Source organism: Tripterygium wilfordii, chromosome 15, assembly GCF_013401445.1.
Source record: "Tripterygium wilfordii isolate XIE 37 chromosome 15, ASM1340144v1, whole genome shotgun sequence".
Lineage (NCBI taxonomy): Eukaryota > Viridiplantae > Streptophyta > Magnoliopsida > Celastrales > Celastraceae > Tripterygium > Tripterygium wilfordii.
Window position 1 is genome coordinate 4,715,453 of NC_052246.1, and position 14,193 is coordinate 4,729,645.

General features: G+C 38.2%; 4 protein-coding genes across 10 annotated transcripts; 1 reads left to right on the forward strand and 3 right to left on the reverse strand.

Annotated features, from left to right (window-relative positions):
* Positions 1-40: 40 nt before the first annotated feature.
* Positions 41-3,362, reverse strand: LOC120016888. The gene is made up of 2 exons (XM_038869858.1): positions 3,063-3,362; positions 41-2,179 (listed from the first exon to the last, which is right to left on the reverse strand). The coding sequence occupies exons 1-2, from the start codon at positions 3,175-3,177 to the stop codon at positions 576-578; spliced, it is 1,719 nt and encodes a 572-aa protein (XP_038725786.1). The 5' UTR covers positions 3,178-3,362; the 3' UTR covers positions 41-575.
* Positions 3,363-5,445: 2,083 nt separating this feature from the next.
* On the reverse strand, positions 5,446-7,456 carry LOC120016427 (cytochrome P450 CYP82D47-like). Its single transcript, XM_038869199.1, has 2 exons — positions 6,311-7,456; positions 5,446-6,192 (listed from the first exon to the last, which is right to left on the reverse strand). Exons 1-2 carry the CDS (start codon positions 7,301-7,303, stop codon positions 5,596-5,598), a joined length of 1,590 nt encoding a protein of 529 aa, XP_038725127.1. The 5' UTR covers positions 7,304-7,456; the 3' UTR covers positions 5,446-5,595.
* A 1,817-nt stretch (positions 7,457-9,273) lies between these two features.
* On the reverse strand, positions 9,274-12,419 carry LOC120016409. Of its 6 annotated transcripts, none has more exons than XM_038869166.1 (4): positions 12,285-12,419; positions 11,132-12,081; positions 10,016-10,614; positions 9,274-9,706 (listed from the first exon to the last, which is right to left on the reverse strand). In XM_038869166.1, the coding sequence occupies exons 2-3, from the start codon at positions 11,645-11,647 to the stop codon at positions 10,018-10,020; spliced, it is 1,113 nt and encodes a 370-aa protein (XP_038725094.1). In that variant the 5' UTR covers positions 11,648-12,081; positions 12,285-12,419; the 3' UTR covers positions 9,274-9,706; positions 10,016-10,017. The 6 variants fall into 6 exon arrangements, with proteins under 6 accessions (XP_038725094.1, XP_038725093.1, XP_038725092.1 ...); XM_038869165.1 differs by having other exon boundaries at positions 9,274-9,710; XM_038869164.1 differs by having other exon boundaries at positions 9,274-9,739.
* Positions 12,286-13,739, forward strand: LOC120016410 (plasmodesmata-located protein 2-like). 2 transcript variants are annotated; one of them, XM_038869170.1, is made up of 3 exons: positions 12,286-13,069; positions 13,175-13,295; positions 13,435-13,739. In XM_038869170.1, coding segments are annotated over exons 1-3 (867 nt in total). In that variant the 5' UTR covers positions 12,286-12,324; the 3' UTR covers positions 13,436-13,739. The 2 variants fall into 2 exon arrangements, with proteins under 2 accessions (XP_038725098.1, XP_038725097.1); XM_038869169.1 differs by lacking the exon at positions 13,435-13,739 and having other exon boundaries at positions 13,175-13,384.
* Positions 13,740-14,193: the final 454 nt, after the last annotated feature.

Sequence of the window (14,193 nt, forward strand, 5' to 3'; positions counted from 1 at the left end):
TTTTTACGGCAATGACACTGATACTAGGATTTCATTCTACTACACACAATGAAGTTATGTCTACATGTCCTATAGTGTGGGAACATCGTAATTGAACTGGTTCAAGTAAGTTACAATCATGTGATGAAACAACAATATTGATAATGTAAATCTGGAGAATGCTTCTGGGAACACCCAAGCTATTGTATGAGAGCAGCTTCAAGCCTCCAACCCATGGAGATTTCTCGTTTTCCTTGACCAGGCAGCTCTAGTTTCCAAAGCTGAGACTCATTCATGCAGGGGCGGGATTCATTTCACTCTCCATCTTTACTGATGATGTATGTGTAATCTCTTCAAGGAAACTAATCTACAGAAAAATCTGAATCTCCTTTAATAAGCTTATGGGCCCAAGAAGATTATGTCGCATAGGGTTATGCAAACACAAGGTAAAATAACAACCAGAGAAGTAGTGATTGCCCTTCATGTCAAGAGTTATGACATGCCAAACTTGGTGCTTTCCTTACCAGAAAAGAGCCAGAAACCATAGGTAGATGTGAGGATGCATGATGATTGGAGTCTTATGATCCAGGGCAAAGTTAACAAATCTCATCTCCCAACCAATTGTCCTTCTCCTTTGGTCCAGTAGGCCCTTCTTCACCATAAAGCTCGGTGGGAAACAGGTCAAAGAGATTCTCCACTGAAAAACGGACGAAAAATGGAAGAAGATGAATTATCTTATCGACTTCTGATCGTGAATCATACACAACGGTTGGTCCCCATTCTCTCATATACTGCAGCCAGCATGGTTCTGCAACAACTCCATCTCCAATATACTCAGCTGCCATTATCTGATACTTGGTGCTCGAATCCACAAAGAAATTGCTTTGAGCGCAATCATTTCTCACTCCAATTCCTAGCTTTGAAGACCCTTGAAGGTAGGTTCCAGGGTGGGGGAAACTAGCATGACCATGTTTTGATGAATAAACTATTGGCTTGTTTCCTTGAATGAACTCCAAGTTTGAAGCATCCACCCATTCACCTCCACTATGCTGTGAGAAGAACATTTGCCACAGCTCTCCAGTGAAGTTACTCACACGGAGTGTAAAGTGCTCCCAATCACCTACATGTTGCCCTAGTTTGTTCATTGCTATACTCACTAACCCGATTTTGATGGTGGATGGTCCATTGAAAGGACAAAATACCCACATTGCAATATCGGTAAATGTCCCTCCTAAAGCTGGTTTTACATGAACATAGAGCTCTGCGCTTTCCAAGTTCCCACTTTTGACATTATTTCTTGCATCATCACCAGTTGGCAAATCAATCCAATATTCCCCGTCATTTTCTCCTCCGCAAGGCAAGTTCAAGCCCCTATAATCAATTGGTTCACCCTTATTCTTTCCATCTTCATAAAGAAGTGCCCCATGTTTGAAAAACCATGGCACTGATGAGGGCAAACAATCCTCATCAGGATGGAAATATACTGTAGGGCCATAGTTCTTGATGAGTTCGTGAATCTGGTTCAGATTAGGCATCGCGTGTAGGGAAGAATCAAGATTTTTCAAGCATGCAACATCTAACAGCTTGTCTTCAGAGCTCAAGTAGGTGCCACTAATGAATGTCCCTACAGAAACACCTCTACCGAACATCCCCCTTGTGCAAGGTCTTGTGTTCCACACCTGAAATGGGTAGTTATTAGAATGTGAATCTGTTGAAAGCATAAGATCAAATGTCTCACAGGTCTCTGTAAGATCCTCGCGGACACATCTGACATCTTCAAGTTTAGGCCCCTCTGGCTTGTCAGTGACCACAACTCCCATGGCTTTATATCCCTCTGGAGGATTTGGCAACCAAAAATATCCAGAACCATAATTCTGCAATTTTTTACTCCAAATCAGGGAGTAATTGAGTGGTTTTCTTAGAGCAGGAGACTCTAATATTGAGTCGCAATCACAAACGATTTCTGGTTTGGAAGCTTTGATGTCACGAGCCGCAAGAACATAACCTCTCAGTGGCCGGTCATTCTGCTGACAGTAGTAGCCGAGGCAGTAAAAGCCGTCTGGAATCCCCACAGGCTTGTAGAATGTAGCACCTTTAGATTTTTCGCGCAAAATATTGGAGTTCCAAACACTTTCAAACTTCGTGATTTTGATGACTTCTATTTCCCTGAGGTTTATGCTACCAGTACTGAAACCTTGGCCTGAAAAGATGATTACATAGAATGTCTAAGAGCAGCCAATACAGTAATGATATCAGAAAATGAACACAGTATGGAGTATGGGGTCAACACTTCAAATCTTTAACAAAAACACATACGAGTCCACCAAGTAAAAAGGCTTAATAAGCCCAAGTGAGTTAAAAGAATCAGACAAAAGAAGCAAAAGCCTAACCACCTCTTCTTTTAAAGGAAGAAGATTGCTTACAGTCCCAACATTTGAGACTCATATACAGGAGCACAAAACTTTGACCTAACTAAGTTCATATTTTGCTAATGGTCACTCAACATTGATTTAGTAGCTGAAGCCTTCAAAATCTTGCACAATCCTCAACTTTTGAGCTGAGTCCATGTCACAAACTTTCATCCATTAATAATCAGGAATATAAGGACACACTAAAGCAGTCATATTATTAATTTTGTTCTCTTTTTCAAAAACAGAATGCTTCATAATCTAAAGGATTTTGGGCACAACCTATATATTGTAACATGGTGCATATATAAAGATCCACCCAAGATTCGCTTAATGCAAAAGTTCTATCTAACAAGCAAATCTGGATTAAAAAAAAGAGTTAAATTAAATGAATTAAAGCATAATCAACAATTACTCCATAATTTTTTCCTCACTGGGCGCAACAAGATCCATGAACCATAACCTCAAAGGACGACCAAAGAACATTAAAAAGAGAACATCATAAGCATATGCTGAGAATCTCTCTTTGAACAGAAACATACAAGGAATTTGATTATAGAAGGGAATGCTAATCTAAAACAATATGGTAATCAAATTGACTGAAATCCAACATAACCACAAATTACTTTCGAGAGAGAGACTTGGTGGGATAGCAATTTTTGTGCAAAAGCATACCTTGAGGCCATTTGGGTAGAGGTGAGGGCAAAGAGAAAGGCTTGGGCTCTGGCTGTACTTCTGGCCAAGATAATTCAGAGACTTGGTTCCAGTAAAAACACTCACACCCAAACATCCTTAGCTCAGCAGATTCCTCACACAATCAAAGACCCACCACAACCCACAAGTTCTATCCTAATTATACACGATCATCGGCCTCTCTAATCTCCAAACAGAGAGAGAGACTGGAAAGATGGCACCTTTACCTCAAGAACTCTTCACCAAAAACTTATATCCCACAAAAAGACACAATAGAGAAGACGTGAGGTGGATGACGAATAAAAAGAGGTTGCTTGTGCTTTGTTTTTGGCTTACTAGTGGGCTTGGACTTCCAGTTGAATTAAACCTTTCTTGAAAGCCACCAGGAAGGACCGAATTCAACTGTTCTTGCCTGCCTTGAATTTATTTATTTTATTTTATTTTTTTGCATTTTATTAAAAACAATTGTTCTTCCCATTCTACTTTCTCCTGGAGACTGTGAACCACTCTCTCATTGAGGAATAAAAGAACCAAGTTACCAAATATGTGCACGTGCGGTCACGCGCACTTGGAAGCGTGGGTTCTTTAAAATGTGCCGTTAATCACCGTTTTAGGAAGCAATCTTGTGTTGGTAAACTTAAAGTAATCATGGTAGAACCCAATTAACATCTTCTTCTTTTTTTTAAATCTCTTCTGACTTGTCAAAAAGAAACCATTTGTCAATTTCATATCAATTTCATTTTATTAGGAAATTTATGTGCACAGGTATGAGTTTAGACTTGTATCATATGTTAAAAAAAGAACTTATATAAAGTCATTCTCGATGGTCAAAAACCAATATGACCAACATCCACAAACAAACAAAAAAAGTTGATTATTTCAGGGGTTGCCCGGTTGGGAGGCTACTTGTGTTCAAATTCTATGGAGATGGAGGAGTTGGGGTGAAGATTTCTCATTTGGGAGGGGTGGGGGTTATGGGTGTAATTGCCTCTTGTGGGTCTTACTCTGTACAAAAAAATCCTATCAAAAGCAAAACCCTTTTGATGATATAATGATTAATTAAATGTTGAGATTATCAGTGTCCATTTTATGTGATTTAAGTTAGTGAAATGATTAGGCTCACCAATTGTGAAAAAATATATATGGCTAATTAACATTTATTTAGTTATATTTGTCTCAAGTAGGAGATGAAAGATGATGTCTTTTCTTCTATAATATTCAGAAAATTTTTTTAAAAAAAAGAAGAGGAAAGAGTCCTAAAAATCCCTATTTGGGTTAGTGTAAGCAATCTTTATCTATAGTCACTAAGATGTTCATAACAAGCATATTGTTTCAACTTGAAAATCCATTAAATCAATTTATGTCTTCAATTCATTATTTTCAGGTAAAGATTCATCTAATCAATTGAATTACTTACATGTGGTAGTCAATTTTGTTTAGATGAATCTTTCTAATTTTTGGGTCTTAGTCCCGATTTTTGTAATTGAGAACAATAATATACACATTTATCCTTTTAACATTTAATATAAATCTAAACTCAAATCGTCAGGCCTATCCATACAGAATTTAGAAGGTCCACTTCCCAATCAATTTGTATTTCCATAACTTTTCTTTGTTTTAGTATTAAATATAAAAGAACCAAAAGTGCCCTTGTCAGCTTCCAATCAATTTGGGTTCCATGACTTTTTCTTTGTTTTGATAATCAATACTCCATATAAGAACCAAAGTGTTCTTGTCAATAAGACTTTGGTGGAGGAGTTGTAGTTGGTTCAAAATAAATATTGAAGCAGCCCCAATTGGATGCAAACAAACTCTGTAGTCACCATTAAAAAACGTCTTAATTTGTCCAAAAACATATAAAACTACACACGTTGTCAAGGAAAAAAAATTTATTACTTGTATGTACATAATTAAAGCACTTTTTTTGTTGCAACATGTGTTTTTTTCAAAGATATATGTTTGCTTCTACTTTTCATGAAACCCATCTATAGGGGTGTTCGTCAGTCTGTTTTTAGGAGTTTTGAGTGTGAAACTGACTATATCAATTTTTGTATAAACCGTAACCGAAAACCGACCAATGATAAATGTGATATTCGTAAAACCAATCAATTGGTTTAGATTAGTTTTCGTTCAGTTTTCAACAAGAATGTTTTTTTTTTTTTTTGTGTATTAGTATAATTGACCATTCCTGTGTAAATTTGTACATTAATGAAATTGATTTGAAGTTTGGATGCAATGATTTTGTGAGGAGTTTGATTTAATGTTACTGGGTTCATGTTGGTGTGGATAATTTGGTTCCCGGCCAGGTGTTCGATGAAATGCTTCAAAGGCCCCTGCACCTTGAACTTCAGCTGCATCATGTCCAAATTGCAAGCATTCACTTCAATATATTAGGACATTCTAATGATACATAAATTGATCTCAACTCCGCAGCTTAACTTGGAATACTGCAGAAACAAATGCAGTATGTGAATGAAACTGTTGCCATAGTAGGAAGAGTTGGTTTAACAGTCCCTTACATGTAACACTTGAGATCGAGACGCGAAGTGAGGTGAACTTGAAGCTTTGTTGTTGCACCCACTGGTGTGTTATATGGCTTAGAAACATCAAAACTATGCAATAAGGTAGAAAGAGTAAGATGCAGGATTCGTAGGGCTAATGATATACCGGGACAGATTCTTCGTCCAGAGCCAAAAGGGATTAGTTCATAATCACGACCCTTAACGTCAATGTTCTTATTTCCAGTCAAAAACCTCTCTGGCTCAAATTTGTAAGGATCAGGCCATAATCCCTCGTCGTGGTGAATTTTCCAGGCATTTATCATCAATTGTGTACCAGCCGGGATGAAATGACCTGTTGATAGTGTGCAGTCTTGTGCTGAAGTAATGAGATCAACTATGTTGGAAGGCGAATTTTCACGTAATGTTTCTTTGACAATGGCTTGGAGATAGGTCAGGTTCTTGATATCATCTTCTGTCACACATCTTTCCTTGCCAATGTGTGTATTTAACTCTTCTTGAGCCTTCTGTAGTACATGACCGTTTTCAAGCAGCAAAGATAGAGCCATTGTAAGAGCCTGTTTGGTGCTTTCAGTTGCACCCAAAAGCATATTCTGCCAAACAGAATAGGATGATATGAAAATATGACATAAGAAAAATCATTAATATGATCCTAATTAAGCATGTTAAAAGTGTTAAATCTACCATTGCAGGTAGGTAGTTAGTACTTACCAAGCAAGTAGCCTTGATAATTGTGTCTGAATCAAAACCAGAAATCATTGGTGTTTCTTCCATGACATCCAGCAGAATATCCATGAAATCCTGCTCTTCCTCTTCTACCTTTCCACCGAAAATTCTCTTCTGCTTATGTTCCTCGAGCCACCCTCCGATAAGAATGTCCATTTCTTTTGCAGATCTCTTCATGGCCCTCTCATTTCCAATGAAATACTCCAACCATCCACCGAATTGTCTGGTCTTAGAGGCTACTGAAGACTTGAAGAAGATCCCAACATAATCTTTTACCAACTTTTGACATCTTTGTGCCTCTCCATCCTCAATAATGTCGATACTAGCTCCGAAACATCGCTTCCCTCCCACCATAGTTAAAGCAAGATTATAAGTCAAGTCTGTGAACCATTTTTCCATATCCACTCCTACAACTTCATTGGCATTACATGTACTCTCGTAAAGCTCTCTTATTGCCCAAGATATCTCTGATGCTCTCATGTGATTAAGCATATCGAGGCGGTGGCTCGACATCAGATGAACTGTGATAATCTTGTGCATTTTGCGCCAGTAAGGTCCGTAAGGAGCGAAGCCAAACATAGCATGGTCATACCCCATTAGCTTTGGTGCTGCAAGATTTGGTCTGTTGGAGAAAACTGTGTCAAGTTTGGTGAAACACTCCTTGGCTAATTCTCGACTACTCAAAATTAAAGCTCTCTGTGAACGTCCAAGCCTTATTGTGAAGACGGGTCCATACTTATCTGCCATGGAACTCAGTGTTTTGTGAATTGGTTTCTGGGTATTGAAGATGTGGAGATGGCCAATTATAGGCCAAGCACCACCTGCTTCTGGCACGCATAAGGTTTTGCGGACTTTCGATCTCCTAAGATGATAAAACCACATACAGATTAGCAGGACAAAGAGGGTGGATATTGGCTTCAACAAAGACTGGAGAAGATACTCCATTAGAGGTGGTTGGAGAGGTAGCAAGGAAGGCATGCTTTCTATCTGAGCTCAAGTCTTTTTCTCTATTGGAATGTATGATGGAGAATTAGATAAGGAAAACTGGACAGGAGAAGTCACTGTTTGTTAGGTGGTGTTGTAGGAAGTAATCACAGAGTTTTGTCTGGTTGTGGTCTGTGTTGGTCCCAAACAGACGACAAGACTAAGAGCATCTGCATCAGTTTCTCTTAACAGATTCTCTAAAATACAGACAAAATGTCACTTTCCCCTATTTTACAGATTTCCTATCCAATCAACACTGCATCAGATTACCTATCACATTCTCTATTGCATTAAAATAATATTTATTTCTCTTTCCTTTATTTATTCTATTCATATAAACTACTTCTATTTAAAATAATAAATTAATTACATTTAAAACAATATATTAATTAAAATAATAAATTAATGTTATTAAAAATTAGAGAAAAAAATTGAGGAGAGAGAAAGAAGAGAGAGAAAAAGTGAGGAGAGAAAGAGGAGAGAGAAAGAAAGGAGTGAGGAGAGAGAGAGTAGAGAGTGAGGAGAGAGAAAGAAGAGAGAGAAAAAGTGAGGAGAGAGAAAGGAGTCAAAATGTGAGGAGATGAGAGAGAAAGAAGAGAGAGAAAGAAAGGAGTGAGGAGAGAGAGGAGGGAAAAAATGAAGAGGGAGTAGAGAGGAGAAAATAAAGTAGTAAAAAATATTATTTTATGTTTAGGGAAGTGAATAGTGGTTCTCTAGATGTAGGGAACTACTATTCATATTCTGTAAAATAGGGAACCTCTAGGTAATCTGATGCATAGCTCTATTTTGACAAAATCTCTAAATTTTAGAAACAGACTCATGTTTAGGTAATCTGATGTGGATGCTCTAACAATTGAAAAAGGATGAATGAAAACCAACCATATTAGATATCAAACCAATGCAATATTGCACAATTGTTGCAGGGTCACATTAAGGTCATATCATTGTCCTTTCTCCTTGTCAACTTGCCAAACTCCTTTTTCTTTCAACCAAAAACAGCAGCATACAAATTTATCATTTAAAATATATTATATGGAGTTAAACCAGACAGTCAATTCCACGCGCAGAAAACATTAGCTTCCCAACCAACCTGTGTTTCCATGACTTTTCTTTGTTTTAATAATAAACAAAAACAAAAACAAAAACAAAAACAAAAGCGGGCCCCACAAAAATGAAAAACAAATGTGAGAGTACCAAAAACACACGCAACTCGCTGGCAATTGTACAAAGTTGCCTCTCCTATTAGTATTCTTAATAGATAGATAGATAGATATAACAAGAACCTGAAGTGTCCTTGTCGTGTTCCAATCAATTTGGGTTCCATGAGTTTTCTTTGTTTTGATAATTCATATATGACAACTGTTAACATATATAATTCATTTCAGTTCTTGACCATCAACAACGTGTTTTCGACAACATCCCATAGTAACTCTGCAGTGAAACATGTTTATGCTATAGCACTTAAGAAGGCAAAGCCGTGCGGGCCTGATGTATCCTTCAAGAACCGAACAACCCAGAGAGGACAATATTGTTGACTTGTTTATGCGAGATCACTATTGGGATGAGTGATCTCTTGAGAAGGCAAAGTCGTGTTGCCCCGATGTATATGGGCTGAAAATTATAATAAGAACGAAAAGTGTTCTTGTCAACATGACTGGTATATGAGTAATGAGTTTTAGTTGGTTCAAAAGAATTATTGAAGCCGCCCCGATTGGACCTAAAAAACTCTGTACACACCATTTAAAAAACTTCTTAATTTGTCCACAAATATACAAAACTACACAAGCTGTCAAGGGAAAAAAAAATTATTATTACTTTTATTATGTACATGTACATAATTAAAGCACTTTTTTTTTGGTTGCAAGTTTGCAACGTATTGTCGTTGCACTGGGATGTACAAAACATAAAGAAAGCCATGCCTATTGTCCATGCACCATGTTAGAATATTGGAAGATATAGAAAGGAATATACTTCTGCAAAACTTCTTTGCATTCATATATTCATAATCCACTCCATAATTTAACATTCATAGAAAATTTTATTTTGTACATAAGGACTCCATAAATGGGCAACACAATACAAAACAACTTCCTCGACCTGCTGTCTGAAGCAGAGATTTCTTCAGCCAGGAATTGAAGAGATGCAGAGATTGCTGGAGAACTCCATTGGTTAGTCCAAGCACTGTCAGCTGCCCAACAAGCGATTTTATGCGACCACAAATTGGCTTCTAGCAAGACGATAGTAGCCTCTCTCCAAAGCTTGTATTTTTGACAACCCTTTTTTGATGTTTTGTATCCAATCCACCACAAGAAAATTCGAATCGATCATGTCTACAACCCAAGAAGCATCATAGCCACAGACCAGCAGCGAAGGCAACCCCATCAATCATCATTGCATCTGACTGAAGCAAGATTTTTTAGTCCAAATAATCTGTAGAAATGAACCAGACAGAAATACAATCCTTCCAGGCCTTTAGCATGCTAAGCAAAAGCAAATGAAAAGAGAATTATATATAAACAACAAAAAATTTATCATTCATGCACATACTTTCTCAAACCCCTCCCTACACACACACACACACATATATATTCAACCTTCTTGGCCATGTATGCACAAAATTACACATTCATGGCAGCCAAAAAAATTTGTAATATCGATCACTTTACATGGAAACTAATCTCAAAAAATCTAAACAAGATTTTTTACCCTCAAATGAAGGATTGACTGTAATTTTCATCCACAGAGCTAAGGTGAAAAACTTTGCCATTCCCATTGACCCTCCTCTTACTACTCCCTCCACAAGTGACTGATATCTCCAACCCAAAAGCATTACCAAAACACGAAAACAACCCCGAACCTGATCTCCGCTCTCGCCTTCGCCTCTGCCTCCTCTTCGACAACATCCTCTGAGTGTCGTGGTCATATACGGGAGGCAGCTCTGTCCTCCACCGCTCCAGCTTCATTTTCAGACCTTCTTCGCTCTCTTTCTCTGTCCAATTGTTCAATATTCTGTTCTCCTTGCAGCGCTGGGGCTGAGGAGTCCTGTACAATCCTTTTGCTATTGCTGCAGCAATCACTGAAGCTGACGGCCCCACGTCAGAGTTGCAAAGTGAGCCGTTGACAGTGCTGCCACTTTTTTCTTTCTGCTTGGTGGTGGTTATAATCTCTGATATGCTCATAACAGAACTGTTGCAAATGGAACCATTTCCTCCATAACAGATTGAGCCACCATTACAGCGTTTCTTTGAATTTTCTTCCGTTGTGCGATCTGTGACATCACTTTGTATGCGGCGTAGTTTAATAAGCTGATTGTAAAGATTTTGGTAGTCAGTTAAACCAACAAGCATGAATAAAATGTTAAGGTTATTTAGTGATGACAATTATTGTGCAGATTAATCTAGAATTAATAGATGAGCTGAGTCAAGACATTAGCAAGACTGGGATGGGAATGAGATATAATGAGATTCCAACACGAAGTTCTTTGAAATTCAACAATTCTGAGTCATATGGGATAGGGAGGAGGGAAAAAAACATTTGAAATTTTCCTAACATATGACAATACTCGATTGACAAGATATAGATTTGAATTTCAAGAGAATCAATGTACTTAAAAGGAAATCCTTGATCCGTTAGAATGAACCTCTCTTACTAAAAAAAAAAAAAAACTTGTATTATCATTATCATCATCATCATCATCATCAAAGCATTGATCTCAAAAAATCCAGACTGGAGTAAAGAAATAAGTTTTGATGCACTAATTGAAATCCTTTTCTTGGTTGTTGTTTAACTTTTACATCTAATTATACTAGTGAGCAAGAATACCTGCTTGTGATTGTCCTGATTGTTGACATTGCGAGTTTTCGCATCCATCAAGTCATTGAATCCCACGGCAGAGGAGCTTAGCTCGGGGCATAAAGGCATGCTACGCATGGTGCCGTTGAGGAGGGCAAAACTCATGTTGATGATCCCTTGGGGCCTCCCAGAGGGGCGTCTGACCTGGAGGGAAGTAAAACGCATGTTGGTACCAAAGTTAGAATCAAAGAGGTTACTGATAAGGACACGGACGGAGCCAATCAGAACGTCACGGAGCCACGCTACAGCATAGATTTCAATCATGATAGAGGATTCCTCGGCATCAAGGAAGGCATTGTCCACTCTGAACACGAATTTTTCTTTCCATGTGGGATTGAAGTGGCCTGCCTGGTCGACCCTGGTTGTGAGCTTGCGCTCCGGATGCACCCACACCACTGCATAGGTTCGCATGGACTTGGAAACCGGTGCCAGGTCCTGAGCAGAGGTAAGGTTAATTTCTAAGAGTTGGAATGGTTGATGAGACATGGTAATTGATTATTAAAGGCAGGATAGTTATCAATAATGTGGTGGTGGTGGGCAGTTGTGGGCGGACCGCGGTGATGGTAGCTCCCCACACGCACGGCCGTGGCCCACAAAGGGTTTGAAGCTACCTTTGTGAGATGTAATTACACAGGAATGTAGGGAAAGAAGAGCGAAACGATTATTAGGAGGTGGGGCTTATGGAGCGAAATGCAAGCAGATGCATGCAGTTTTATATTTGTAACTATATATTATTAGGAGTGGCAAATTTAGGGCATGTAAATGACTGAATGGTGCCTATCTTTAGCGTCTTTGACTCCTCTCCGTCTGATTCAGATAGGACAACCTGAGGCTTACACCATTAGAAGACTCAGAAGAATAAAATATGGCCCATCGACTTATGGTCTGTCCTCTATAACTTCCACGTTTACTCATGCTACCTGTGATAAGATTGTAACTCTTCTTTAAACCCAAATTCCTCCACAGTTGGATATAGGTAGGCTGGAAAATAAACCCCAAATCCTCAACTTGCTCAACTACCATATCCAAAACACTTTTACTCCATGCTTTTTCATCATCACTTAACAAAAAATTTAGAAACTAAATATATATAAAGCCATGAAACTACAGTATTAAAACTTACCAGTTAAAATGAACCATCTGTGATCAGCTTCAACTTCCATATGGATTCAATCTTGAAACAACTTCCCCTTCAATCTGAGATACTCCTTCTCCTTCTATGCTATGCACTCTTTGTTCCACTTGTAAAACCCAATTCAGATTTGAACACAGTAGTTTACAGAAACTGCTCAACCCATACACTCACAAGCAAATCAACAAATATTGAACCTTCACAGACCCTGTCTTCGCTTTTCCAAGAACTTATTTCTCAATCATCCCACTCCAAGTTCTACAAAACCACCTCCACCGGAATCTCAGGTCTCTTTCAATGCAGAGGGGACTTAACTCCCGGAGACTGCCATAGGTGCGTAAACACCCTACCTGACATTATGTCGAACATCTTGTGTGTCTCAGCTAGAGTCCAACTCAACGGATGCTACTTCCTCTACGCGCCAGACGACGCCACCCATAACGACCAAGACCACAATGCTTTGCTTTACAAATCTTGTAGCAAAGAAAAGGAGGCGACTGATGAGTTTCTGGAGGCAAAAGATTCGGCTTTTGCAGAGATGGTAAGTGGAGTGGTGGATAGCGGAAATGGGTTTTTCACGGCGAGGCATGATTCACTGGAATTGATGGCACAGTGCGAAGGAGATTTTGGTCCTTCTGATTGCGGTAAGTGCGTGAGCATTGCTGTTCAGATTGCTCAAGAAGAGTGCAGAACCTCACTTTCAGGCCAAGTTTACCTTGACAGATGTTATGTGAGCTATGACTACTTTCCTAATGCAGATGGAGATTCACACAAAGGTAGTAAATCCCATTATATCCACTCATTAAAAGAAAATCAAAAAAAATAATTATATCTTATATTCTTGAACTTGCAAGGATTATTAGTCATTTTTGTTTTGATAGAGAAACAGAGTGGAAACAATGAGACAGGGAAGAAGTTGGCAATTGTTTTAGGAGGAGTAGCAGCACTATCTTTTGGGCTAATCTTTCTGAGCTTCTTGAGAAGGAAGGAAGAAGATGGATGGTAACTATGCATTGATATCTAACTTTCCCTTTGATTTGATTTTCTTGAGCAGTGAGAATTTCATCTTTGATATGAAGATTTAAAACTTGATTTGGCTTTATTTATTTATTTAATTATTATGTGTTTAAATATTGTGCAGATTGTGAAATGGTTTCTGACAGAAGAAACTGCTGGTGGGTAAAATTGGTGGGAAACAGGTTGCCTACAAAGAAGAAAAATAAAGGAATTTATAATTCAGTGGGTTGGGCTTGGGTTTGTTTTCAGAGCTAGCCCAAGCTCGATGTAGCGGGGCCAAGCCCAAGCAGAAAAGAATAGTTGGATGTTATCAATGTATAAAACTCATGACCACTGGCAAGTTAAGCCCAGCCCATCCAAAAAGGCCTCAGAACGTCTATTGATATTTATCACTCTGATTTGCTTTCTTATTATGAGCAAGCATATTAACCGAATGTTCAATAGTTCTAAATTGATCACAGACGGTTTAATTTGTGTCAATTAAGCCACTCAGATAGAATTGAGCTCTTTCATCAATTAATCTAATGAGGTGACTTGTTGACCGTTAAAACCATTCTTGTATTGTGGTTCATTTATCCAACGTGAAGAAAAAATAAAATTTTCAAAGGTGGACCAATGACACAAATACAACTGTAATTGTTGATGAATACGAACAAATCTAAAGTAAATGTTCCAAATCAACCACCTAGATAATTTTTTTTGTTCTATTTATCATCATAACTACATCATCAAGTCTATTTACATTCAAAATACATCCATAACAGGGTAACAGGGTAAATGATACATTTGGTTCCTTACATATGAGTTATGTAACTACTCAGTCCTTCACATTTCAAATGTGACAATTTCATCATTGGTCTTTGTGAATTATAACTCAATCAGT

Excerpts from the sequence above, each read along its gene's own strand:
- LOC120016888 (XM_038869858.1), bottom strand. The coding sequence starts at position 3,177 with ATGTTTGGGTGTGAGTGTTTTTACTGGAACCAAGTCTCTGAATTATCT. Across the intron at positions 2,180-3,062 it reads TCTACCCAAATGGCCTCAAG|GCCAAGGTTTCAGTACTGGT; the intron begins GTATGCTTTTGC and ends TCATCTTTTCAG.
- LOC120016427 (XM_038869199.1), bottom strand. The coding sequence starts at position 7,303 with ATGCCTTCCTTGCTACCTCTCCAACCACCTCTAATGGAGTATCTTCTC. Across the intron at positions 6,193-6,310 it reads TTATCAAGGCTACTTGCTTG|AATATGCTTTTGGGTGCAAC; the intron begins GTAAGTACTAAC and ends TCTGTTTGGCAG.
- LOC120016409 (XM_038869166.1), bottom strand. The coding sequence starts at position 11,647 with ATGTCTCATCAACCATTCCAACTCTTAGAAATTAACCTTACCTCTGCT. Across the intron at positions 10,615-11,131 it reads ATCAGGACAATCACAAGCAG|CTTATTAAACTACGCCGCAT; the intron begins GTATTCTTGCTC and ends CTTTACAATCAG.
- LOC120016410 (XM_038869169.1), top strand. The coding sequence starts at position 12,325 with ATGGATTCAATCTTGAAACAACTTCCCCTTCAATCTGAGATACTCCTT. Across the intron at positions 13,070-13,174 it reads AGATGGAGATTCACACAAAG|AGAAACAGAGTGGAAACAAT; the intron begins GTAGTAAATCCC and ends TTGTTTTGATAG.